At 44.6% G+C, this 27,634-nt stretch overlaps 1 protein-coding gene across 2 annotated transcripts; it reads right to left on the bottom strand.

The window, feature by feature from the left end:
* Nucleotides 1-10,706: 10,706 nt before the first annotated feature.
* Nucleotides 10,707-25,219, bottom strand: tfec (transcription factor EC). 2 transcript variants are annotated; one of them, XM_083692530.1, is made up of 8 exons: nucleotides 25,118-25,219; nucleotides 20,315-20,563; nucleotides 19,205-19,306; nucleotides 16,681-16,795; nucleotides 15,219-15,275; nucleotides 14,924-14,999; nucleotides 13,834-13,981; nucleotides 10,707-11,945 (listed from the first exon to the last, which is right to left on the bottom strand). In XM_083692530.1, exons 1-8 carry the CDS (start codon nucleotides 25,214-25,216, stop codon nucleotides 11,463-11,465), a joined length of 1,329 nt encoding a protein of 442 aa, XP_083548656.1. In that variant the 5' UTR covers nucleotides 25,217-25,219; the 3' UTR covers nucleotides 10,707-11,462. The 2 variants fall into 2 exon arrangements, with proteins under 2 accessions (XP_083548656.1, XP_083548657.1); XM_083692531.1 differs by having other exon boundaries at nucleotides 16,750-16,795.
* Between the last annotated feature and the right edge of the window lie 2,415 nt (nucleotides 25,220-27,634).

The raw sequence follows: 27,634 nt of genomic DNA, 5'->3' as shown, positions 1-27,634 counted from the left end.
GTAAACGTCTTGTATAGCCACTAATCAGTCTCTGACATCTGTTTTGAGGGATTTTTGCCCACTCCTCCTTACAGAACTCAGCCAATTGAGTGAGGTTTGAGGGGTGTCTGGCATGAACTGCCTGCTTCAGGTCCTGCCACAGCATCTCAATTGGATTTAGGTCAGAACTTTGACTTGGCCAATCCAAAACACAAATCTTCTTTCTCCTGAGCCAATCTTTGGTAGATTTGCTTGAATGCTTTGGGTGGTTGTCTTTTTGGAAGACCCATTTTAACCCCAGATTTAGCGCCTTGACTGATGGCTTGACGTTCTGTTCAAGAATCTCCTGGTATACCTTCGAATTCATAGTTCCCTTAATGATGAGGAGTTGTCCAGGTCCAGAGGAGGAAAAGCAGCCCCAGATCTTGACATTCCCACCACCATGCTTGACTGTTGGGATAAGGTTCTTTTGGCGGTGTTGGGTTTTCGCCAAACATAGTGGTTTTGATTGTGACCAAAAAGGTCAATTTTGGACTCATCTGTCCAGAGATGGGACTTCCAGAAACCTTCAGGCTTGTCCAGGTTGTCTCTGGCAAAGTTAAGACGAGCAGTTTGGTTCATTTTTGACAGCAGAGGCTTCTCCCTAGCAACCCTCCCATGAATGCCATTTCGATTCAGTGTTACCTGAGATGCAGCAAGGAAGGTCTGCAAATCTCTAGATGTTATGTTTGGGTTGGCATTTACCTGATTTATTATTTTTCTTGTGGCTCTTGGGGATATTTTGAAAGGGCGTCCACTTCTAGGCTGAGTTGCTATCATGTTAAATGCTCTCCATTTGTAAATTATTTGCCTCACAATGGACTGATGGAGCTCAAATCTTGTTGAGATGATATTATAGCCTTCCCCAGACTGATGTGCTCTCACTGCCCTCTTCCTGATGTCCTCTGACATCTCCTTTTCTCTCGGCATGGTGTGTTTTGCATTCACCTGTATGGGTAACACAAAACTGACCAGGTTTCTTATTTCTATTCATCAAAGAAAACTCTTTCCTAAAGATCTCTCCCCACCTGATTCTACTTACCTACTTGATTTAACCAATGCAACTTGGGGTTCACTTATTTTTGCATCTGCACTAATTTCTTTATAATTACATTTTTCTACTACACGCATGATTTCCTCTAAAACAACATATGGAATTGGTAAATTAATATAACCAAATAATTGGTTATACCAGATAAAAAAGACTCTGGTTCTGTGCGTGTGCGTACGTGTGTGTATGTCCTCTGCGTGTGTGTGCAGAAACACGCAGGTCTCTCAAGGCCCCTTTGCGCTCATTCAAATAAGAGCATGAAAAATGGGGAGGATCTGAGCCAAGGCAAACGGGAGGGCCTTGTTTCAATGTGTTTATTTTTGAAGACGCCCGTGATGGTGATGGTGATGGTGGTGGCTGCTGTCCCAGTCTCAGGTGTAGGTGTAGGGCGTACAAACAGGCCTTTGTTATGGAGAAGAGAAGGAGGCCGTGGCGGTCTAAACCCTGCTGTTATCTTATGCCTGCTTCGGGGAGAGCAGGGGATTAAACCTGCCGCTCGCCCGCTCACCCCCCCCTCACCCCCACCCCCCCTCACCCCCGAGGCCCTAGCCCCAGCCCTGTAGAGAGAGAGAGAGACAGAGAGGGAAAGAGAGAAGGAGATAGAGGAGGGGAGGAGAGAGAGAGGGAATGCCGGGGGGGAGGGGGGGGGGGGATCAGGGAGAGAGCGAAAAAGAGAAGGAAAGAGCGAGTGAGGGATTGAGAGAGTGAGAGACAGAGAGAGAGGGAAAAGTAATGACTGGCATCTGTGCACACTGTGGCATGCTTGGGAGAGAGAGTGATACAGTAGATTATGAAAAAATAGTTTGTAAAACTCCCAGTATGTTTTGAAACATTGGAAGATATCAATATTTCCCTCTCTTTTCTCTGTAACTTCAGTAGGGCTTTGTAAATATCATATCAACTCATAAATAATATTTTGTGTTTTGGCATATGTTTTAGTTCTGTCAGAAATAGTTGAGAGCTTTCACGCAATGTGAGTTTCACACAGTGCAGGTTTTCATTGAATTTCAACTCATTTGTAAACACACACACACACACACACACACACACACACACACATATACACATACACTCACACCCACACCCAAACTCGTAGCCATGCACATGGTACACACACACACACACACACAAACACACTCAGCCAACATTATACAAAGTCAGCCAGCGTCAAAGTGGATCATTATTTACTAAACAGGTTGCCTAACCAGGGAAGACTGATTAGTGTGAGGGGGACTATAGAAACCCTGGCAGCGGAGGAATATCCATCATAATTGATGTGTTGTAAAGCAGATTACACACATTAGTGCACACTGTTCTAAATATGACAGCTTCAACTGAATATGACAAATTCTATAATGCGAAAAAATGTATTTTACTCTCTGGGGGTAGGTTAGGATGCATAGCAAGTAACAAAAGGAGCATTTGCATTTCGTGTGTGTGTGTGCGTGCGTATATGTGTGTTCATACAGTACACGCGTGTGTGTGCGTGCGTGCATGTGTGTGTGTATTTGTGTGTGTAACCAACCCCCACCTCTCCCTAGTCCTTAATTATATTTTATTTGTTACATTTTCAGGGGGGAGTCCTGTTGTAAAACTGTTTGGGGCTTGGCAACAGCTTCTCCAGTCTGTTATTCATTCAGCTGGGCTAATCCTAACATGGCATTAGCTATATGGATGTGTGTGTGAGCCCAGGGTGACAGCTGTAGTATCATTTACCGAATACGCAGCATAGCACAACAGATAAGCTTGTTTAAATTGCCTTGCTTATTCATTGGGGTGATATTAGCGGGCTCTCTCACTGTCTAATCAGACGCGGGGCGGACGGGGGAATAAATAGGCTTTAGGTTGAGGGGAGGTTTCACGCCTCTCCTCTCCTCTCCTCTCCTCTCCTCTCCTCTCCTCTCTTCTCCTCTCCTCTCCTCTCCTCTCCTCACTCTCCCTCCTCTCATCAACCCCTACTCAACAGCATGGGGAGAGCTGCCCCTGGAACTAGCATTCCCTTGCTGTACTGTACCGTGTCGCTGTAGAGGAGGTTTGATGAGGTTTCTGTTCACCACTGTGTTGCTGCTGCCCTGTGTTGATACACACCTTTGCTACCTCTGGGTTTTTTTAATGGTTTTTTTTCAGAATCATAGTTGTTGTTTTTTGTTATTGTATCATTTTTTTGCGGGGTGTGTTCAGGTCTTCACCTGGTGTTCATTTCACATGTAGCTATTTCCTAACGGAGTATTTGAAATATTTAGAGGCCATTTCTCTGATTGCTGCATTCAGTGATTGTAATTTACCTGATTTACCAAAGGATTGTGGGCTCCTCCTTTACGAGGCAGGGACTGAACAGTGAGCTGAGATTGATGGGTTTGCCGTTCAAATAGTTTTTCACACAAAATGCTTTTCATACAGAAAATGTACTATATGAAAAATGTTTTTCATGTAGCATATCCTTATGTTCCAACATGAAAAAAAAAAAAAAAAAAGAATCATCATCTTCTAGAATAACATATATGTATCTTGTGGAATGTGTGCTAGTTTGCTACATATGTTTCCTTTGATTAACTCAATTCAAAAAGATTTTAATTCAGATCATTATTAGCAGCGTTATTGGACTAATTAATTTTCTTTAAAAGAAGTCATGATCTCTACATTATGTGTTTGTGTGTGTGTGTGTGTGTGTGTGTGTGTGTGTGTGTGTGTGTGTGTGTGTGTGTGTGTGTGTGTGTGTGTGTATGTGTGTATGTGTGTATGTGTGTGTATGTGTGTGTGTGTGTGTGTGTGTGTGTGTGTGTGTGTGTGTGTGTGTATGTGTGTGTGGAAGAGCTCCCCAGTAAATGTCATTAGCTACACACCCACTCCTTACGACCCTCTAATTAAAGTTCCATGTTAATCACTCTCAACCCTCGCAAAGGTAACAACATCCCATCATACACATCACTACACCTCAGACAATATTTCTCTTTTTGTTCAATTTCGTGTGGAAGACGCTGCATCTCAATGAATTAATATTTTAATTCCAATTGAAGGAATGTGGAAATGGTTCTTCTTGCCGATTGTTACAGTTGTATATTGTTCAGTATTAAGCACAGCTGTCAATCACATTGTAATAATTAAATGATACAAACATCTTGACATATATAACACATATAAAACCCCACGACCTCCTCCCTAGTTAACTCTGCCATCTGTGTCAATGCATTGATTTTGGAATGTTTTCCCTTAAACTTATTATTTTTAATGGCACTTTAATTTGTGTTACCATGCTGTGTACCACATGTATCCCATTTAATCAATTACTGAAGAACCTACTTTATATACACTGACATACACTGTTTTAAGTACATGTTGGCTAAATATCTTCCCGGAATCTTTCTGGCACGACTGCCTCCACTGCAGAAATAATGATTTTGATATAAGTTAAGCTGATTTGCCTAAGCTACCGGGTAATTAACTGAACTTAATCATTTCATTTCGATTCATTTCCATCACCTGAATTATTTTTTCCTCCCCGTCCCCTTTTGTAAGGTTTGCGTCTGCTTCGACTTGGTTTGCCGTTGTCTGACATTTTTCGAGAGAGACAGAGCCCTGAACTCTGTAACAACGCTGACCTCTAGTGGCGGGCTGGCCACGGTCCTCTCTGGGTCTCTGCCTGACTGCCGTAGAGATGACATTTCTGCCGGTGCAGCTCAGTAGAAGTCCTATCTCAGGTAATGAATCCGCTTTAGACCGACTGTCTCGTTGGAGGCTTTACACTTCCAACGCCCAAAGCGGGGATTGCCCACGACAGGGCAGGGAGAGATTAAGAGTCAATGTAATGAGAGCAAAAGAGGCTCTTTAGCTCCTTTGTCTATCCCTCCATCCCTCCATCCCTCCATCCCTCCATCCCTCCATCTCTCTATCCTCCTGTGTGAGGAGTCGGGGAGAGATTTCTGGCCGGGGCAGCCGGTCACATGGGCACATTGACTTTATTTTTCATCATCCTCTCCTTCCTCTCTCCTCTCCTCTCCTTCCTCCCCCTCCTCCCTTTCTCTCCCCCTCTCGTCCGTCCATTCCCCACTTGCAATATATGAACCCCACGTCTCCTACAGGGGATTCTCAGATCTTTTAGAATATGGAAAAATGCAGACTACGCCACTTCTCTGCAGACGCACGGCGTAATAGGTATAATAGGGTCAGGTCTGCATTTAATAAACAATTACCCATCTATTATAAATGAGTCCATCTCCAAAGGCCCAGCGGCCTGGGTGGAAGGAGAGGGATGAATAATGCAGAGGAGATGCCCATTGGAGGGCCCAAACGCCTTGCCACTGCAGCGAGCACCACGCAGCGCCAATTATCTCACTGTGGTAATGATCATCATCATCATCCCCCCCCCCCCCCCCAAAACCTGACATTTACCCAGCAGTCCTTGCACCTCGGCCCCTCCTCGCGCTCTCTCTCTCGTTGGCTCGCTCGCCCTCGTATCAGGGCACAGAGGAAAGGAGAGGACAGAACAGTATGTGTATTATCCAAACCAAACACACACTCACTCACTCACGGATTAAACTTTTAGTTGTTTTTTTTTCTCCCCCCGTACTTTATTTGCTTGCCTGTCTTCCCTGCTTGCCTTCCCCCCTCAGGTGTTATGGGGGGTTGAGGGGAGGGCAGAGGGAGGCGGAGGAGAGGAGGGTTCCGGTGTGGTGGCGTCCATCGCTCCAGACCTGTCGCTCCTGTTTTAAATTACAAATCAATCACAGACTCTCGGCCGCGGCCACGCTGTCCCCTCCCGTCCCCTCCAAGGGCACCCAGATTACCAAAGGTTACCGGGAAAGGAACCGCGGCTAGCCGGGGATTAGCATACAACCACTCACAGAGGGGGGGAATTAAACAGGGCGGCGGGGGGGGGGGGGGGGGTGCTGACTGGCTAACGGACACTATTCAAACCTGAGGCCTGATTTTCTCTTCTCTCCATTAGAATACACACTCTGAGATATGGTAAAGGAGGGAAGAGAGGATCTTTGGCCTCTTGGATCAGGAGGGGGACCAGTGGGGCAGAAATAGCCTGTTAGTGGAGCCGTAAGGGCCCCAGTGGACTAGATCTCTATGGGCCTGGGTGGAAATAACACAGCCATTTTGGCTCCCCAAGGCCCAGGGCTCTGGTTATAATGGGATCAGAGCCATGACCCTCACAGGACACTGTACAGTTAGATCTACTATTAGTTTAGTCTGTGTAAAGAGGACTGCATGCTCAACCAGCCCTCAACCAGACTTTATGAGATCCTTCCTTTTCTATTTGACTTTTGTTTACCTCGTTTTTAACTTGGGACGTTAAGAGACCTTTGTACTATTTTGACTGAGAGACCAAAATATTGAGACTACCAGAACCAGAACGCTAGCTCATCAGAAAAAAAATAAAACGTACGGGAAACTCTTGAGTACACCTAGAGTGTGTGTTATATATATGAATACAATATTAGCTATTTGATTTTGGAGATTAATGGAGATTTTTGGCATGAACCAGAAGTTCACAGACTACATTTTGACCAAAACACTTTGCAACACTTAGTGTTCACAAATAGAAGGCTACAGGCTATTACAAATACCAGCCAGGCAGTCAGTGTTCCTTTTTTTTCTATTTCATTTGAACGTTGAACGACACGCTCAGAGATCCCATTATCATTTACATTTCAGAATAACCTCCTCCTTGATACATTCCAGCGTTCAGCCCATCATGTCCTCTCCTCCACATATCAACTGACTCTAGGACTGTGTATTAATGCTACACAGCGCTCTGTGCTGTGGATTTACATTTCTCCTAATGATGTGCTTTCATTCTCTTTTCTTCTCTCCTCTCCTCTCTGTCCTTCCCCTCACCTCCTGCCTCCAGCCCCCGTGATTTAAAACACATACAACTGTACCGCCGGCTTTATTGTGGAATAAAACAAAAGCGCGGCCCGGACACCTTTGGTCCCCCCTCTCCGCCATCTGCTGCACATCTGGAAGTGCGCGCCTCCCAATAATTGGAAGTCAATTTGTTTGAAGTTATGTTTTTGGCATCTGGTTCGATTCATAAAAAATAAAAAAAAACCTGGAAATCACATTAATTTTATAGCGTTTCGAGAACCACCAGCTGGTTATTATTCGTCTCTTTTTGTGTTCCGTCGTTAATGCGATGGTTCTCTGGCGCGTGACGTGGGAGTTTAGAGAGACGCTGGCCAGGGTGTGGTCCTGCTTGTAAAAAAGGCCTGGCCCCAAAAGGATTGTGGGATGCATTGTGGTATTGGGGCGAGGGGCGCTGCAGTGTGGCCCTGTTTCAATACTTCTTATTCTAATACTCTTCGACTGCATCCCTCCTTCCTCCCTTCCTTTCTGGAAGCAATCATAGATCTAACACGAGTTAATTGGTCAAAGCAATGCCCTGGAAAGTGTGCTTTTACCAATTGAATCGTGCTAGATCTGTGATTACTTCAAGGAAGGAAGGGAGGATACAATTTTTATTCAAATATTGGAACAGGGCCTGTGTGTCCAGTGCCACAGGCTGCCAGCTATCACTGGTGGAGAATCAGCATGTTGTTTCTCACACCGCTGCTCTGAGTCAAGGCTGAAAATAGATGTGACACATGATGTTGGGGCCTGCTGTCACATTGTTATTCCAAGTCAAATTTTCATTTAATTTGTGCACAAGCCTTGTCACAGTCCAGATGCTGATGAGTGTTTATAAAGGATAGTTTTCCTTGCCTAGCCTAGTATTGGGCTGATGTGTGGCAGCGAGGTGAGGTGTGTGTGTGTGTGTGTGTGTGTGTGTGTGTGTGTGTGTGTGTGTGTGTGTGTGTGTGTGTGTCTGTGTGTGTGTGTCTGTGTCTGTGTGTGTGTGTGTGTGTGTGTGTGTGTGTGTGTGTGTGTGTGTGTGTGTCTGTGTGTGTGTCTGTGTGTCTGTGTGTGTGTGTGTGTGTGTGTGCGTCTGTCTGTCTGTCTGTCTCTGTGTGTGTCTGTGTGTGTGTGTGTGTGTGTGTGTGTGTGTGTGTGTGTGTGTGTGTGTGTGTGTGTGAGATTTGTGTGTGAGATTTGTGTGCGAGAGTGTGAGTGCATATTACGTTCCAAAGTGAGTCACTAGGAGATGATGATTAAAAGTTGCCAATGGCAGCCTCAGCAGGTGAGTGCATTGTAGCATGGCTGGCAGATGTGGCATTCTGTACAGGTGACAGCTTCTCACCCTGCATGTCAGCCTGCATAGGAAACAGGGGTGAGAATGTTGTTTTGGTGACAGAACGACTCCATAACACCTCTGAGCTTTCTGAAATCAGTTGGGTTCTTAAGATATGTGAGTCTATATTGAGGGATATTTAAATTATACATGTACTGGTATCTATATGAATCCTGCGGAAAATCCAATACAGTCCAGGTTAATCATGCTGGAGGAGGTACAAAATCTGTGTGTTACATCTTTGCTTGATGAGCATTGTTAATAGAATGGGAGGAGGAGGGAGGTAAGATTACATTTGCATGGCAGCCCTTCTGTTTTCAGTTTGCCTCCTGGTGAAATCAACCAAAAATTCTCCATACTGCTACACTATTGCTACAGTAGGGGTTTGTATTGTATTGAGAACTCAGGTTAGGAGCAGCGCTTTTGGCCTTTTGGCAAGACAGTACAAAGCCTACTGCTCCCACCTGCTGGTGAACTAAGGTAGTGAACTGCTTTCATCGAGAGGTGATGAGGTGATGTTGCTCTCTCTGTAACACATACAATAAGAACACAATATGAATGTAAAGATTATTTTACAAGCCACACCGCTTTGGCAGATATTCTAGTGGGGAATAATGAAGATATCTATCTAATGGGTGAGGTTAGACAAAGGGCACTGAAGAGGATCAAGAGCATTTGGAATATTACAAACTGGAATAATCTGTTTTTCATCTTTGAATTAATCTTCAGTCATACATGGATGGGTTGATGTATCCTACATTATAGGGTTATCGGATACATGACTGTTTTCTCCATCCATTCATTAAGTTTCCGTCCTTCTGCTGGGACTTTTCCTAGCCACAGTTGATGAACTGTGATATTCCAAATAAAAGTTCCGTGTTCAGATGTGATGTCACAGTTGCCTCAGAACTCCAGTGCTTTTTGAAGCCCCATGAGAAGAAACCCTGAACGAACTTTGTGTCTTTGATGTACTGTAGCAAGAAAACGGAATAGGGGTGAAATGTATTTTCTTTTGTCTATTCAAGATTTAATATTTCACTTTAAACATACAACACGCTTTTGTACTCTGTTTATAGGTTTCATATCTTTAGCAGGGAAAATATTGTACACAAGTATCTGGAGAGAATTATACAATTATCAAAATGCCTTTGAAAATGAATTTCAGTCACGCAAACTTTTTCCGAGACCCTCTGTTTTCTACTTAATGAAAATCCATATTTACCTCCTATAATTGCTTTGGCCAATTACGCGTAAACATCACTCTCCTCTTTGTAGTCAGACTGTCTATATTTGATAATGATTGGTGGTTCAATTTCATTTTCGCAGCTATAGAGAGGAGATGCAAGCGGAATCTTTAGAATTTCATTATAGAGAAACATACAAGCTAATAACATTCTAGAACATTAATTTAGAAAGTCTTTGATGAGGAACACAGGGCATCCGCAAGGACGCATTGACATGTTATTTTCAATACCGACTGTTTGTTGTATTATTAATGCATAACTTCAAGATTAGAAAAAAAAACATCTGCTAATGAAATATTTCTTCAAAAGATTCGGCATCATATTTCACTAAAACAAGTCCAACTCAACTTCTATGAGTCAAGATAATTTTCAAGTTATTCAAACTAACTTATTTTATCCAATTATTTATGATTGTTGATGTCTATAGAGTGGAGCACTATTTTAATGCTTAAAGCTTTTATACTTTGAAGAGGAGGAGCCTAATGTCTTTTCCCACCAAGGTACTTTAGGGAAAAACTTTCTTGCACTTTAACAACCAGTGGTTTTATAACCTTACTCACACTCCTTTAATTCTATCCGTTTTCCACATCCTTAAGAGCTCTTAACAGGGTCATCATCATCATCATTACTACTTTACTCAGTCTATTATTCTCTCATTCTCTCATTCTCTCCATCCGTCTGTCATAGTAGTGCAGCCCCCTGGTCCGGCCCCTGTCTCACTTTGCAGGTCATGGAAAGGTTAGCCTGATGTCTGGCTATGTTAGAGCACGGAGAGATGAACCCCTTAGCTGTTTCAAACACACACACACACACACATACACATACACACACACACACACACACACACACTCTCTGACACTCTCACCTCAGCTACTGGTGGTACAAGACTATCATTAATCAGTTCAAACTGTTCTGATTGGAACCTGAGATTTAAGCTTCCTTTCAATGTGCCACTTTTCCTGTTTCATGATACATGTGAGATTTTGTGTGCGTGTGAAATAAAAGGCCACATCACAGACCCTTGCAGTGTGTGTGTGTGTGTGTGTGTGTGTGTGTGTGTGTGTGTGTGTGTGTGTGTGTGTGTGTGTGTGTGTGTGTGTGTGTGTGTGTGTGTGTGTGTGTGTGTGTGTGTGTGTGTGTGTGTGTGTGTGATGATAGAACACGAAGCCGAGACTGATCTATTAAAAAAAGGGGTTTATTATATTTTCCCCACCCCCACTACGAATAAAAAAGATAACATGTTAGGTAACGTAATTTGTTTAGGAATACATGGATTAAAACACATATAAATACATACACAGTTGTAAAAATACACGGAAGACATTAAGGCAACAGATGTGTTAGGTTTTATCGGCTAGTATTTTCAGTTACATCGTCAATTCAAAGAGGAAACACTCGTAACCAACTTTCAATAAGGCACTCTGACATGATCATATCAACCATTACTTCTGGAAAAAAAGGACACTTTCTTCTTTTGGCCTAATGCAAAGACATAATAGTCTGTAGTCTCTGTGTGGTTACAGTGTACTTCTACCATAATGTAGCTGTACTGTTGGACAGTGTTTAAATATTATCAGTATGGACCGATTGTTTTTCTCCCTTTTTTCTCTTGAGTCTGTTTCCACGTTGGCTCTGTCTGGGAGGCAGAGAGGCTGAACACCCTCTGTCTTGACCATAGTTCATTAACGGGAGGTCCATTTGGCTGGATGCTGTAAATCAGCGGTCTTCAACTCTGGTCACGGTCAGCTACAGGGTGTGTACTGTACATTTTTTGCGCCTGCCCAGTATGAACACACCTGATTCCACTTATCACTGTGTTAATAGGCAGTGGATGAGTTGTATCGGGTGTGTGTTAGTGCTGAGCTGAAGCAAAAGACCTGCAGGCCTTGTTGTGTTGTGACCACTGCTGTACATGTGTATGCCCTTTGACCCCGGGGGTCACAATTAGGGTCACTGAGAGAGGGTTGCGGGTCGATCATAGGTCGTCGTCGCCCTCGTCCGAGCTGAAGCTGCTTCTCCGGCTGCTGTCTTTGGAGGCGGCGGGCGAGCCGGCGGAGAGGAGCGGGTCGGCGCCGAAAGGCGAGAGCGGGTCGTCCATCAGAATCTCCTCCAACCGGTGCTCCTCCTTCAGGGAGGCGCTGAAGAAGTCTGTGAAGTGAGACAGCGGGTCGGAGAAGGTGGTGGAACCGTCGTTGGTCACGTGCTCCCCCCCTCCGCCCCCTACGGGCATGGCCGGCATGGCGCCCGTCCTTTGGATGTAGTCTCCGTTGAGTTCCTCCTGGTAGAGGGGTGTCTGGGTGGCCTGCTGGGGCGCCACCGCTTGGACAGGCTGTGAGGGCTGGTGTTGTTGTTGTTGTTGTTGTTGTTGTTGTTTGAGGAGGTGGGAGGAGAGTTCCACGGTCCCCAGGGATGTGGCCATGTTGGGGAGTCCGTGTGCCCTGGCCTGGATCTCCAACTCCTGGAAGGTAAAGAAGAAGAGCTAAGCATAAGGAGTGTGTCCCTCTCTCACACACACACACACACACACACAAACACACACACACACACACACACACACACACACACACACACACACACACACACACACACACACACACAGCCTTCACGGTGTGGTAGATGATGATGGATTGAGTTGAAATAGCACCCTAATGTAGTGGAGGGTAAATCCATTTCATCCACCACTCCTCGTTGTGTCTCAGACCCCCCATCTCAAGAACAAGCGCGCCCTCGGGGGTTTGTGCTATAAACATGACACTGAGAAGCCAGTGACAAAACCTCATCAATCAGGCACCAGCGGGTCACCAATATGGTTCACGCAGACCCCCGTCAGCAGGAGGCCCATTGAGACACAGAGGGCCTCGCCACACTTTACAAGCTGCTGGGGTAGGAACAATGCTGTTCTTCTAAAACCCCCCAGACGGTGGTTAACCTTACTAGTCATTCAGCTCAAACAACTAAGGCTAAACCCAAGCGTGTTATGTGATGTAAGTTATTAGTAGTAGAAGGCGTATTATGTTGTTATTATATTGTTATTGTTATCTGTTCTCCTTCAAGGTTCCCACTGATTTGATGTACTATTCGATAAGTTGTATTTCCCAGCAGGAAACGCTCTGTTCTGATGTTCTTTCACTTTGTTCATTTCATTTAAGTCATTTAGCAGACGCTTTTTTCCCCCAAAGCGACTTACAATAAGTACATTTGTCGAAGTAAGTGAATCAACTATATAAGAGTCGTCGTAAAAAAGAACTCCCACAAGAACAAGTTCCATCGGCAGTCACAGTGCTAGAGAAACTTCTTATGCTAGTTAGTATCTTATCAGTCTGTCTTTGTATCAGTTTGTGTGTTTCTTGTTGGTCTCAGCAGCTTCCTTGAGGATGGCATCGTGTCTGTGTGTCATATCTCTGCTGCATTGACATCCCCGCCGCCTAGCCTATCCTAGCCTAGCGTAGCCTAGCGTAGCCTAGCGTAGCCTAGCGTAGCCTAGCGTAGCCTAGCGTAGCGGCCTTTCTGTCTGGCTGGAAGTCTGTGCTGCTTGCCTGTCTATCAGTGTGAGGAGCCGTGACTGTGGTTGAAGTGGTTGTGATTCATTTGGCGGCTAATTGCAATGTCTCAGTGGGTGAGGAAAGACTCTCAGTAACGTCTTCTCTTGGCGGCTGCCGCTCCGCTGGCGTGTCAATACCCGCCTCTACTTTCAATGCATAATTTGAGGCGATGGGGGGGAAGAGAGAGAAGAGAGAGAGAGAGAGAGAGAGAGAGAGAGAGAGAGAGAGAGAGGCACCACTCTCAGCATTATGAGGCCTCATAATCTAATTCTGACCTGATTTATTTTTCCCTCTCAATCTCTTTCTCTCTCTTTCTCTTTCTCTCTCTTTCTCTTTCTCTCTCTCTCTCTCTCCTGATGGAGAGGCAGCTTCTCTATTTGTTAATCAGGTAATTACCTTGGGCTCTCAGAGAGGTTTAGATTGAGAGGGGAAGGGCCGGGACAAACATCAATGGCAGAGGGGAGGTACTCTGTCAGTCAGGGGGTGGGGGTGGAAGGGTGTGGGTGTGGGTGTGTGGGGCACGGGCGCTGGGGGAGGAGGAGGTGTCGGGGTAGGGTGTGTCGTGTACACTAGGCTGAGGGTATCTCTGTTGAGCAATGGAGGCCTACGGGTGAAAAGATGTAGGGAATGGTGTAGATGTGGCGGTAGGGTGGGGGGGGGGGGGGGTTGAGAGGTAGAGACCAGTAGCCTGGGGCTAGCGGGGCTATGGGGGGCTGGGGGGGGGGGGGGGGGGGGGGGGGCTCTATATGCACCCAGAGGGGTACAGTAGAACGTAGGGGTACTGTGTTCTCTCTGTGTTCATACCTGGATCCTGAGCAGCAGCCTCCTGTTAGCCTGCTCCAGCTTCTTCTGTCTGCTCTCCAGCTCTCTGGTGTGGTGCTGCTCCTTTGTAAGCCACTTAATGTACTCCACGGACGCCTTCAGGATGGTGCCTTTGTTCCAACGCATGTCACTGCAGAGAGGGATGTAAAAGATAACCTTTTTCACATAACCTGCTCGTCAGCAGAACCATAGAAAAAAAAAAAAAAAAGAATCTACACAGGGAGACCATTTTTTATATATGAATAAGGAATGGTGATTTACATGGCCAATTATTCATCCTCGGACATTACATCGCCTTTTGAATAGGATTTTTAATAGAATAGTTAAGTACTGTCTGTGGAAAGGCCCATTCTGGAGCCCCTTGTATGGTAGGATTAATCCTCGAGTACAAATAGGTAAGAGAGAAGAAAAAAAAAAAAAAAAAGAATTGGACTTTGGGAGCCAAAGTGCAGGCCTTTTCTGATACCGTTACTTTTTAAAAAGGAGAGAAGCCTTTTTTTTTTCTTTTTTTTTTCTTTTTTTTTTATCCTTTTCTGTGGAATAAGACGTCCGTTCCGATCGGGCTAATAATCTCCTTTATCTCGTGTTAATGGTATGGAGGACAACCGTAACCGTCGGTAACCTTCCATTTAAATTATATCAAAAGTTCAATTACGCAGGGCCCATTGGATTTTCAATTCAGGTCCATGTTCCAACATCTGTGGGGCAATTGTGCTCCAAACTTTGATTCAAATGGTGCCGGTGGCCTCTTTGCATTTGACCTCGTCTCCATCATTCAAGCTCTCTGAGGCGAGCTGCCAAGTGCCAGAAGAAGAGGTGTCAGGACTCTCTACTTTAACAGAGCGCTCAAGTACACCCTTGAGATATGAGCGAAATGTGCTCCAGTGCTAATTTGAATTCAATGAACAACATTTAGAGAGCCGTGCTTACAATTTGATATGATGGAAAGTGCTGTGTGTCTCGTTACAGCGAGCATGGGTATCATTACTCGCCGCCGATGGTGAATTGCTTGGCGGTATGGAGTGGCCAGCCAGTCAACTGGTGTGTCAACAAACAGTGTCAATAAACTCACGGGTCATTGGACTTTGGTATCAGTGTTCCAAGTTCTTTGATTCTGTAGTTGATGTTGTATCTTCGTCGTCTTTCAACTGGTCAGACAGACAGAGCGAGAGAGGGGGGGGAGATGGGGGAAGGGAGAGAGAGAGGGAGGACATTTTGAGTTATTCTGGTTAAACAGCCCAAAAGTACTAAGACAATAAGGACTATAGATTGAGGGGGCCAGGGATGGATGGGGGGGGGGGGGGGGTTCACTATAGATTGAGGGGGCCAGGGATGGATGGGGGGGGGGGGGGGGGGGTTCTGCTTACTCATATTATGGTTGTCTTTCTTTATTCGTTCTTTGACCATCACTCGTGAGTCATGTTCTGTAAAATCACAAAGAGAGAAACAGAGAGAAAAAGCTTGATTAGAAGCACACACACACACCCACACACACACACACACACACCCACACACAAAACGCTCAAGTCAAAAGAGACACAATAACGGTTATTTTTGGTTTGACTCTGGAGGTCAAACAGTGTGTGGAGTTGGTCTCCACTGTCTCCCTCGGCAGACACAAGCTTGACCTTCTCACACTCTGTCTGAAAGGGATAGATTTATCCCGCTCCAGGCCCGGCACAGATAGCGTCTTTGCTTCATTGTGAAAATCTGTGTGTCCTCTTTCAAGCCCTTCTGCCCGCAATGAAGTCAGCTTAACAAATTTGCTGATTTACAACAACGTAGGAAAAATGCTCAGACATTCATATGCACACTCACATTCTTCTAAATTACATAATTGGGACGTTTGATTGGATTTCTCAATCTGTCTCTGTTGATTCAATAAGGTCATTTAAACTCTGTGGAACTGCCCATTGTCCTGACTGCACACTTATATGAAAAAGATAGTAATTTACTTATTTTCTCGTCAGAGTGAAGAGTTCTTGAGGCATCCTTTCTATTTCCTAAATCAATTAGCTTTACTTGATGCATGACATTCATAAGAAATGTCTCAAAGAGCCCTTTGTGTTAGCGCACGGCCGTACAAAAGAATACATGCTTCTACAGACTATGAACAGGACCATTGACAATTAGGTAGGAGAGTGATACAACTGTAATCCAAACATTGAACACTTTTATGCGAAAAATCTACTTGTTTACATGTAAACATATTTGTATGTTTTTCTTGAACATCTCTGTTGATTTCACTCATGCTAGACAGAGACAGCTCTATCCACGCGAAAGCTGTCCTTGACTTGACAAATCCATGCATACTGACTCCATACTGCCTTCACCACAACACTGTAACGCCTGAGTGGGTAGTCTTTTGTTTGGTACAGTTTCTTTGTAAGATACATACTGTACTCATCGTACTCATAAAACTGACAAACTTAATCTTGAACAATGAAGAGCTTGAAGGAAAGATTTTGTACGGTTGTGGATGATAAGAGATTGACAGTAGGCTTGATTCAGTAGACAGACCTGGTAGGACTTCCCAGTTTACCACTCTCCCAGTAGGAGAAAGACTTCCCAGTTTACCACTCTCCCAGTAGGAGAAGGACTTCCCAGTTTACCACTGTCTCTCTAGCCCTCTGTCCCCAGTCCCCCCCCCCCTGCCCCTCCCCAGTAGGAATGTGTTATCATGGGTGTTGTCTTTTTCGTTGCTATACACAAAATGTGACTGCAACTATCAAATATTTCCAATGTGGTCAATGCATTTATTTATGATTATTTCAATGATTTATATATCATTGTAGATCATCAGTGCTATGGTACAGGGTGTGTTCGTACCTGGGACCTCCCTTTTAACAGTAGTGAGCTTAGTGGGTGTCAATCGGCCATGAGGGACTGATGTCATACCTGGTTCACCCCCATAGATGTCCAACATGCTGCTGCTGAGGGACACCTAGAGAGGAGAGACGGAGAGGGAGAGAGAGGAGGAGGAAGAGAGAGGAGGAGAAGAGAGGAGGAGAAGAAACAGCAGTGTCAGGCAACGGAGGAACACACAGGTACTGAACGCTTCACTCCTTCAGCCCAAGGAAAACTAACACGACAACACAACACACGTGAATAAGAGTCTTTAGCAGGGCTCATTTGAAAGTATTGAAAGGGTATAAAGACATTGTAAAACAGTGTGTGTGTGTGGGGGGGGGGGTCAGTCTTGTTTGCCTCAGGGTTTGGCTTTGTGTGGTCCAGCACCACAAGGAGATGATAGGGCCCACATGGAGCCCCCATATTCCCCCTACTGTATGACTCCTCTCCAGGCCCCCCCCCCTCACCCCTCACCCCCCCTGCCCCCTGCCAGACCACAGTCCGTCTGAGGCTAGGACCTGCTGGCTCTGTGCCCCTCTGTGTGACTGATATAGTTCCTTTATCAGGACTTCTCCACTTCACTTGAAAGGGCCCTTGCTTCCACACAGAGGCCGGCTGTGTGTTCAAAATAGCACCCCTCTAGCTTCAGTACATGAAGGCTGGGTCAACTCTTCTCAGACAGAGACCAAACTGTTTTTCTACAGCGCTTAGCTTTTCATCCTCTGGGAAAACATGCATACATTTGCGATAACTACGCTTCTTTTCCATGACTTCGGGAGGAATGTTGAGGAGATAGGGCTTATGACACATCGGTGTGTCTAATCTAGACTGTGTATTTCTGGGAAACGCTACAAAAGACTCATAGATGCCAAAGCTGTGTAAAGGCAATTTGATCACAGCGCGTATGTGTGAAATCCAGTTTTCCTAGAGTGTAGAAATGGATAAGAATGGAGGTCAAGTTATGGGTAGGAGTCAGAATGAAAGGGGGAAAAAAAAAAAAAAAAGCTGAACTGCAGACATTTCAATATTTGCAGTTGGTGTGGTTTGCTGTGCGGCTTTCTTCCTCTCATTATCTCTGTGAAGGGGAGGGGTGGGGGGGGGGGTGGGGGGGGGTGGACTAAAGTGCTTATCAAAATGAAAGATTGCGACAGTCCCCCGACTGCTCGCATTGTAATCACTTCAATCCTTTTCCCATCTGTGTTTCTGGGATATGTTGACACGGCGAAACGACGTGATGCATCGGTACTGTATGACTAATTAGAATGAATTGATCCAGTTAAGCATGGGTATCATTTCTGAACAGGCCCAGTGGGAGTGTATGCATTAGCCCAATCCAATGCCTGGCTGACTCACCCTCTAAATTCTCCCCCCCCCCCCCCTTTTCCTGTCATGCTCATCCACACTGTGTAACCCCCCCCCCCCCCATTTCTCTCGTTTTCTGTTATTGTGTCTGTTTCTCTGTTTGTCTGTCTGGCCCTGTCTGTGTCACTCTGGGTGTGGCCCTGTCTGTGTCACACCCACACCCTTCCACCCCCACCCCCTGTCTGCCTGTCTGTCCATCTGCCTGCCTGTCTGCCTGCCTGTCTGTCTGTCTGTCTGTCTGTCTGTCTGTGTGACTTGGACTTGGAGTCCTCTGTTACTCTCCCTTAACTTGGAATGCCATTTGACAAATTCTCTTTTAGTCCCACATACCTCTGTGTAGTGGGTTCAGGTGTGGATATAATCTCTACTCAAATGTCTCTTTGTCCAAGTACGGGTCCCAGTTTTTTAAGAATTCCTCCCCGGTCATAACTCGCACTGGGGTCACTTGTTTCTGCTGCCCTCCATGCATTTCTGTTGCTATGTTGGAATGCTCTGTCTGAATAAGATCTTTTTGCTTTTTGGGCTTAGTATGTATTTATACTAATTAACACACTTTTCTCACATTGTCACATAACAATTGTCGGCAGCAGCTGTGTATAATGACATCATTTCTGGCTTAATCTGTATTGTGGAGCAGCTCGAGAAATGTGAGAAATGTTTTAAGCCTCGGCTCTGGTGAACTTTGACTCATCAGTGGACTTAAGCTGACCCCACACAAAGCCAGATCCCTTTTCCCAAGCAAGTCAAGCCTGAACGAACAGTAATGTTTGGTAAGAGTAAGTTCTTAGAAGTTCCCTTTTCTCTTTAGAAAAAGTCCTCCATCAGATGAGCAATTTAACCTGACCCCAGTTCATCCCTTTTATGCTTGTCATTGTCTTACCCTATCAGAAAGCAAAATATAAGGTCGTTTCACGCCACTGTGTATAAACAATGGAATTGTAAACAAACCCTGTATAGCTTCAACACATGGTTACAATGATCATTGTGACCTCATGGATGGTCGGTCTTTGCATCCATAGCTCTGTCTATGAATTCAAGAGTGGTTACATTTCTCCCGCCCCGTCCCTCAGCTGTTTACCAGAAATAGTGGCAATAGTGTTTGAGTTCCGTATTGCCCCTTTAATATATGTTCCATACTTACATTGTTTTGCATCATGATGTTGGATTCCATACATTCCAAGCCTCCATCATTGAACCCGGATTCGAGGCTAATGAGGTCATCAATAACTTCATCCATAGGAAACTAGAAGAGTAAAACAGGCATTACAGTGTACTCATGTACCGGTACAGGAGCAGGGTTCTCTATGTTATCTTCACAATGTCACTTCTACATGATCTTTAAACTCTTAATCATTCAGATCAGATAAACAGTGGCTACAGAGGGAGGGACAGCTACGTCCCCTATCCATTAACAGACACGTGTCACACTTGACTTTACCGTTGCCCCTTTAACCGCTCAAAATCCAGAAACCATCCAATTAGCAGATAAACACGTACAGTAACAACATGTTATTACAATGTTGCTACAGGAGTAATTACAGTGTAACTACATAGGTATAGAACGAACTGAAGGTAAAGTGTTACCCAGACATTTTGAGTCCTCACCACCATGAATGTGGTAGGAACCAAACGTCTGTTAAAAACTAGTTTCCCCTTTTCAGAAGAGTTTCTCATCAGAGACTGTACGTCTGAAGTTATTGATGAGTGGAGCAGAAAGGATGTGGTGTGGAGGAGGGAAGGGGGGGTGTTATTGGCAAGTGCTGTGGTGTTTATATCATCTTGCACCAGGTTTCTCTTTCATAACAGAGATCGTACCTCAATGGGGTTAATGAATACTGAACTGAAGTTCTCTTCCAAAGGAAAAGGTACACACACAAACATATGTGTCAACTCAATATAGAAACACATGAACCAGTTCGTAGTTCATATCTTTCATCAGTGTGACAAAAAGTACCTGTTTTACTTTGGAAGATAACTTCAGCTCACTATTCCACTATCAACTAGTCTAACAAACATTGTTTAGTTTAACCTTACTTATCCAGGAAGTACTATTTAGGTAAAAAGAGCTCTTTCTCAAGGAGACCAGGCACAGGTAACAGTACCCCATTTCTACAAAGACAATTGGTGATGCTAACAGAGTCATGCTGTTACCTGTATTCACACAGTGCTGGGTAAACAAAACCCTCCCATCAGCTCACTGGATGAATACAGGTTAGATTACAGTAAATAATAACACAACCGGCAAACTCACCTCGCTGTCATGGTTGGCTGCCAAGGTGAGCAGGGTGACGGGGCTGTTGGGGTTGCTGCCGTCGCTGACAGGGGCCATGTGTCCGTTCCTCATGACGGGTAAGACGGTTGCCAGGGGCTGCCCGGCGTGGCCCCCGACGTGGCCCCCACCCTGGCCAGCGAGCTTGGAGCCCAGCGTCAGGTACTGTTTGACCTGCTGACTCTGGGCCTGGTGCAGGTGGAACTTGGAGTTCTCCAGGTGGCTCTGGACCTGTTCCACACAGACCTGAGATCAGTTACAGTGGTCAATACACAACAGAGACAAGGTTATGTCTGTAGAGCGAGTACTGGTAGCGTACCATGTGCTCATCGCGTACCGTGATTCATGTTTGAAGTTTTCTTTTTTTTTTATCATAAGAGGTCAAGAGAACTTGTCCTCATTCTGGAGAAACACAACTGGTAATACCATGTGTGGTTTTCCAGAATTCAAAAAATGACAGATGCCATCCTGTCAGGTTCCTGTCAAACTTTGAACATCAGCAGATGACATCAAGTTTCAAAGTTGTTAAAGATGTAAATGTAAGTCGAGCGGTTGTTGAAATGCCTTCATGCCTCCGCAATCGGTTGATGCCCTAAATGCCCTAAAGTAAACACACCATACATGTCTAACCACCCTTTGCTAAACCAGTCATCGAAAAACATTTCCTGCATAAGATCAAAGTCTCGAAATCGACTAAATCAAAGTACATTTACACATGACACGTCCTTACATTGGAAACTCTGGCCCCGTCTCGCATGTTGTAGTAACTACAATCAGTTAAGTGTGGCATTCTCAGACAACAAACGTCTTCAGGTCGGTGTTGTTGACGCAGCGGAGGAGCTGTAGTAAGGATCCCAGTGAGAGCTGTGGCTGTCTGTCCAGCAGGGCTGATACGTGGCGACTGTCCTCTCCTGTCCCCTCAGACACCGGTTTATAAACTCTCAAGGCGTACTAAGTGACCTAATTAGACCAAAGGCAAGGCCCCCTTTTTACCCCCTTTATGTTGCGTAGTGTGGTAATCACTTCAAACAGAGAGCCATCAGATTACCCCCGGGTTTGATCACAACAGGGAATCTGCCTTCTTCCCCCTATATCACTAATTCAACAAGACCGCCCAGTTCTGTTTGGGGAAGAATCAACCAATCAGAGTCTTGCCCCGTAGTCCACTTCTCCTTGAGGGGTTTCTAGTACAATCGCTTCTTGTTCTGGGGTTTTTAAATAACTCTGTGGCCATTTTTAGTTCCAGGGGCCTTCATTGTCTAATGTCAATTATCATATCAAAAGAACAACAGAGATGAACTACTCAGGAGTCTAATTTTAGTTTATTGGTATTGTAAGTCTATTTTCAGAATGGATTCTCTTATCTGTAAATGTTTAATTATGTTGTCTGGGGCCACAAAGGCCACAGTTGTAGTAGTTTCTTACAATGATTAGTTTATCACCGGTGAAGTATTTTGGACTGTAAAAAAGGTTGATTTCTAAGGTATCATGGTGTGTCTAATTTGGTGATATTAATTAGTCAAATTGACATGCTACAGGGGAATTTCCATCGCTTTACCATAAACTGTTTTCCATACAAGTTGTGATGAACCCAGCGAACATGTCATTCTCCCTTAAGTGTATGTAATGCCTTTGGCTATGATAGTCATTTGCCTTGATTAATCAATACGAAAAGGAAGCAATTCATTGAGTGCACTTACTACAGTTGTAATGATTGGAATTTTCGTGATTTTAATTTTAATCTGTGCGCTGTTACTACAGCAACTAATTACAACATGTTCTTCTCACACAAGAAGAAAACAGCTGAAACTTTTGTTTCTTGTCCACCTTCGGTCCTACACTCATTAAAACATTTCGATCTTTAAAACAGCTCAGAACAAAAAAAAATCACTGGAAAAAGCACTAGAAACACCTTAGCGAGCGCATACTTAACATATCAGCATTTTAGCCCGTGCTGGTCAGCCAGTGCTTGTCTGTCCACAGCGTTCAGAATGGACTTACTACAATACTGAACTTGTCACCAGTGAGAGAGGAGTCTCATCGCTGCTCAGGGCCAAACAAGATACCACTTGTTACTCAATCAACATTTTTCCATTGAGGACGGGAGAGCTGCCAAGAAACTACACTCAGCTTGTTGTGTGTGTGTGACAGGACAGGAGGTTGTCCTTGACTTACTCTCTCTCTCTGTCTCTCTCTCTCTACTGTAAATGCCGGAGATACGCTTGTTAGCCAGTTAGGGGGATCTAATTTGATTTGCGAGGTAATGGTCCTTTCGTCACTGATGCAGCTTTGACAATGACAGGCCTGTGCCTGTGGACACACTGCCGTTTTACAAACAAACAACGAGGCAGAGAAAAGATATTTGGAGAATCTTAAATGACTGCTTTACTACTGAATTACTTTGACCATTTGAACATATGAGACGCCTCACGTTTTTTCCTGTTCCACTTCCCACAGTTCCCGTATGCTGTCCTTAGCCGGGTTGCTGTGATTGATAGGAGAAGGGACTCATCCATAGACACCCTCTACTGGTGTGGAAATCCCTCAGTCATGTTTTTCTCATATCAAAATAAAACAATATCAGTTTCCCTTTGTCAGCTTAATGCTCAGTATAGCAGGTCCGACCACATTGGGAATGTGGTTAAATGCTCTTGTTAGCATACCTCCAGACATCCAGCAGTTGATACCGTAGATGAAGTTGTAATAAGTAGAGGCAACAGAACTTTAACTTAGTTGTATTGTAACTGGTCGACGCGAAGCCAAATATTTTTTGGCCAACAGTTTATGATTGAATCAGAGCATGAATTTGTTGAATCAGAGCACGAATTTGTTGTTTGGTTTGTTTTTCTAATCCCGAACGGCAGTTGAGAGAACATGAGAGATTTGATTCCTATTAGCAAAGCAGCTGTGTCCTTATAACTTCATTTTGACTGCTTAAGCCACTAAAACATGGAATGTCACACTAATTTGATCCATGAAACACTGACTATGAGCGATGCCCCCTCTCTCTCTCTCTCTCTCACTCTCTCTCACTCTCTCTCTCTCCCTCTGTCTCTCCCTCTCTCTTTCTCTCTTTCCCTCTATCTCTCCCCCCCTCTCTCTCTTTCCCTCTCTCTCTCTCTCCCTCTGTCTCTCCCTCTCTCTTTCTCTCTTTCCCTCTATCTCTCCCCCCTCTCTCTCTCTCTCTTTCTCTTTCCCTCTCTCTCTCTCTCTCTCTCTCTCCTTTCTCCCTCTGATGGAGAGCACGACAGTCATAAAGAAAGTTTAGTACTGTATGTTTATGAAATAATCTCCTCTTTATAAATCTAAAAGACAAGTAAGGTGGATTTGCAGAACTACTGTAGCAGTAAACTACATATTCAGTTATTGTTTAAGACAACACTCTAAAATGTTGCAAAATGTTAGGAGAAATTTTAAATATGAAACAAAATAAAAAAGTGTCCACATGCTGACATTAACATAAAGTGCTGTAATATATATATATATATATATTTAACATACTAAATATATCAAACATTGAATAACTAACTGAATGAGACAGTATATAAAAGGTTAGGGATCGGATTTACCTGGTAGAATGCTTCACTCACACACACACACACACACACACACACACACACACACACACACACACACACACACACACTGAAATGTATCTGTCAGAGAGAACACAGGTATCTGTCCTAAAAGGCCAGATGTTGCCTAACCCAGTTTCACTCTTACCCAAGTTCTTGTTTCACTTCAGAAAAATCGGAGTTATGAAACATCGGGTTAGTTGACTTTATCTGGCTTTTGCAATTATGGACATAACCTTAGAACCTCGTGGGACCCTTTTTTTTTTTTTTTTATAAGTGACCTTTAACGATTACACTACGTTGACACAGTAACAGTATATTGTACACTACTGTACTGTATCAATTGATTCCTAAATTCCTCATTCCTTATTCCGTTCCATGCATTACAATGAGCTCGTCCTCCAATTTCTACCTCTGTCGTGATCTGTCATGCTCACACGTGTTTGGTGCCATTCCTCATTCCAGTCCATGTATTACAATGAGCCCGTCCTCCGATTTCTACTTCCACCTGCCTCCCCTGACTGTACTGCAGCTCAGCATTTCAGCGTTTTCCTTTTTAGTTGGAGTCTACAGGAATGGGTATGAGGGCAGAGCGACATCAAGCTTTCTCAGACATGGTTTCTGTAGGTTTGCCAAGCCTGCTAACCAGTAACCACACACCAAGTATAACCTAACCACACACCAGAGATTGTGAAACAGGAAGAGAGATAAGTCAAAGATAACATCCTGATTCACGGAATCTAAATTCCACACTGTGTAGTGTTGCCTTTCTGTCGCAATTTCTCTTATTTCAGAGCATGCTCTTGAGATATCTTTGGGAATTTTGCGCATGCACACACACACACACATACATGTATACACACATACACACACACACACACACACGCATGCACACATACACATACATGTACACACACAAACATGCATGCACACACACATACACACATGCAGGCGTACACCCATGCACACACACACACACACACACACACACACACATTTAATGTGCAAGAAGCCGTCGAATCCAGCATGCACTAACAGTTGGTAAAGCTGCATAGAGTCAACTCTCCTTCCCTCCCTCTCCCTTTTCATCCCCCTCTCTTTCTGTCTCTCCCCCCCCCCCGCCCCCCGCCCCTCCTCTCCTCTTCTCCTTTTTACCTCTCCTTCTATCTCCCTTCCTATCCCGTCGGCCTATGGTGCTGCGATCACCTACCGGCAACAGTTGGATCTCTGTCAGAGTGATCACCTTGACCACACAGCAGCGACTCATGGCTCCTGGAGCTGCGTCCCTCCGCTTGCAGGAGAGACTCATGCCACAGAAGAAATACCAGGGCTGTGCTAGGGCTCTTCCTGTCTGTCAGGTTACAAAGACTACAGAAAAGGGGAAGAAGAGAGGTTCTGCCGTGCGTTTCCTGAGCTTTGCTGAAAAAAATAAATAATAAAAAAAACGTCCGTCGAGGAAAGGAAAGGAAAGGAGAGGAAGGCATGACACATCAGCTTTTTGGGAGCCGGGGCCTGTTTCCTTGTTCCTGTGTGTGTGTGTGTGTGTGTGTGTGTGTGTGTGTGTGTGTGTGTGTGTGTGTGTGTGTGTGTGTGTGTGTGTGTGTGTGTGTGTGTGTGTGAGAGAGAGTGCGAGTGCGAGTGCAAGTGCGTGTGTGTGAAGTAAAGGCATTGTTTTTACAGAGAGGTTCTGGTAACAGCACAGCCCTCTCAATGACCTGCCAAGGCCTTGGAAGCGTGTATGAAACATGTTTGTGTGTGTGTGTGTGTGTGTGTGTGTGTGTGTGTGCGTGTGCGTGTGGCCCCAGTGTTGCTTAGTGAAAGGCCTGACGGTGGCAGAAACACAGATGGCGGTTGGGGTAAGACTGGGGGGATAGTTAGCTCTGAGTTCCTGCCTCTGGCTCGCCACACTTTCCTGCCTGAAGCCTTTCCAGTCTATCGCAGCACATTCCCCCAGGTTATCTCAATGACACTCACTTCCCTAGCAATGCTATGACCACACACACGCACACACACACACACACACACACACACTCTCAAACATGTTTCATACACACTTCCAAGGCCTTGGCAGGTCATTGAGAGGGCTGTGCTGTTACCAGAACCTCTCTGTAAAAACAATGCCTTTACGCACACGCTCACACACACAAACACACACACACACACACACACACACACACAGAAGTGGATCACTGTGATTCAACCCTGTGGCCCTGCAGCCTTAGATGGTCATATCAAAAGAATCAGCAAAATCTCTGGTCAACAAACACCCTTGATAAGGGAAACCGTCCATTAACTGACCATAGCTCAATCATCAGGGCAGGGAATGAAGATAGTGCTGTTTATAGAATTGCCTTTTTGCAGAACATTCTAAAAGAATAGTAGGGACAGTCGGCCTTCAGTATCCTTGTCAGCGCCACTCACTTCTTCCCTTTGCATCAATGTCAGGCTTATCAATACTTAGGATGATTGAGGGCCTAATATCTTTAGACACACTTAAGTAAATGTATCAGAACTCAATTTAAGTACAGTGAATGCAATAAGTGAAATCTCATGATTAAATTTCAAATGTAGCAGCGACTCCACAGCCTTTGAGTAGGGCACTTGTAACTTGACACTTAGAGGTCCAATTAAGGCGATGTCCCAGAGGGTCGTGAAGGCTGATAAAGTTGTGACATTTTTGGTGGTAATTTGCTGTGACAAAGTAAACAGCCATGTTTCTGGCCTTAGTTTGGGTCATGATTACATTATTGTAGGAAACGCTAATGTTGATACTATTAGAGTGGGCTAGTAGTAGAACTGTGACTGTGATGTCTGAAGCAGTGACAGATTTCATACGCTGAACAAATCAGTAGTCAAACTGTAATGAGAGGTGTCAGCTGTGTGTGTATTATTTTTGTTCTTTTTTTTTATTTCTTGTTTTGAGTTTCAACCCTATTTAGCGGTAGTGTGTGTTCTGGGGAAGTTGGGGAAGTGTTGCTTGTTCAGCTGTTCACTATTTAAAATGGTATGGTTTTATGTGTGTTTAAAGGTTGAAATGTTCCTCTGTGTATGTGTGTGTGTGTGTGTATGTATGTATGTGTGTGTGTGTGTGTGTGTGTGTGTGTGTGTGTGTGTGTGTGTGTGTGTGTGTGTGTGTGTGTGTGTGTGCGTGCGTGCGTGCGTGTGCATGTGTGTGTTTATAGGATGCCCTGTGTGTATACAGCATTTCCCTCTGTTGAAATTCCTGGCTGGCCATTTTTCGTTCATCTTGGGGCGAATCCAGAGTGCTCACCTTTGTGAGTCCCACACACAGCATGTTTTAAACATGAGGGACTTCCTATGTAAGAGTTGGCCTGCTTCTGAGACACTTCAAAGTCCTGCTCCTACATCTGAGGGCTGTTTTATCCTGCTAGAAAAGGAATGCATAATAGCCCCTGCAGTTTAATGATTCATATATAAATTAAATATTACAGCCACTTTAACCGTATTATATGTGTGTGTGCCTAACTGTTACCTTGGTGCTTGATGTTGAGGTGGTAGGCTGTGGGATGTGCTAGTACTGAGAATATTCCGACCTTGTATTTACAAAAAACTATCCTGTTTTAACTTTATTTACCACAGAAATGGGAGATATTGAGGGCTTTGTGGAGGGGACACTAATTTCAATGAACACTCTCATCTCCTCAGTAATCACAACAATCTCAAGACAGCATGTACAGTAATAGATACTGCTAACTTTGAATTATGC

Source organism: Argentina silus, assembly GCF_951799395.1.
Source record: "Argentina silus genome assembly, chromosome: 20".
In the NCBI taxonomy this organism is placed as follows: Eukaryota; Metazoa; Chordata; class Actinopteri; order Argentiniformes; family Argentinidae; genus Argentina; species Argentina silus.
The sequence above is the reverse complement of the archived record's forward strand: the minus strand, read 5'-3'. Positions and strand labels throughout refer to the sequence as shown.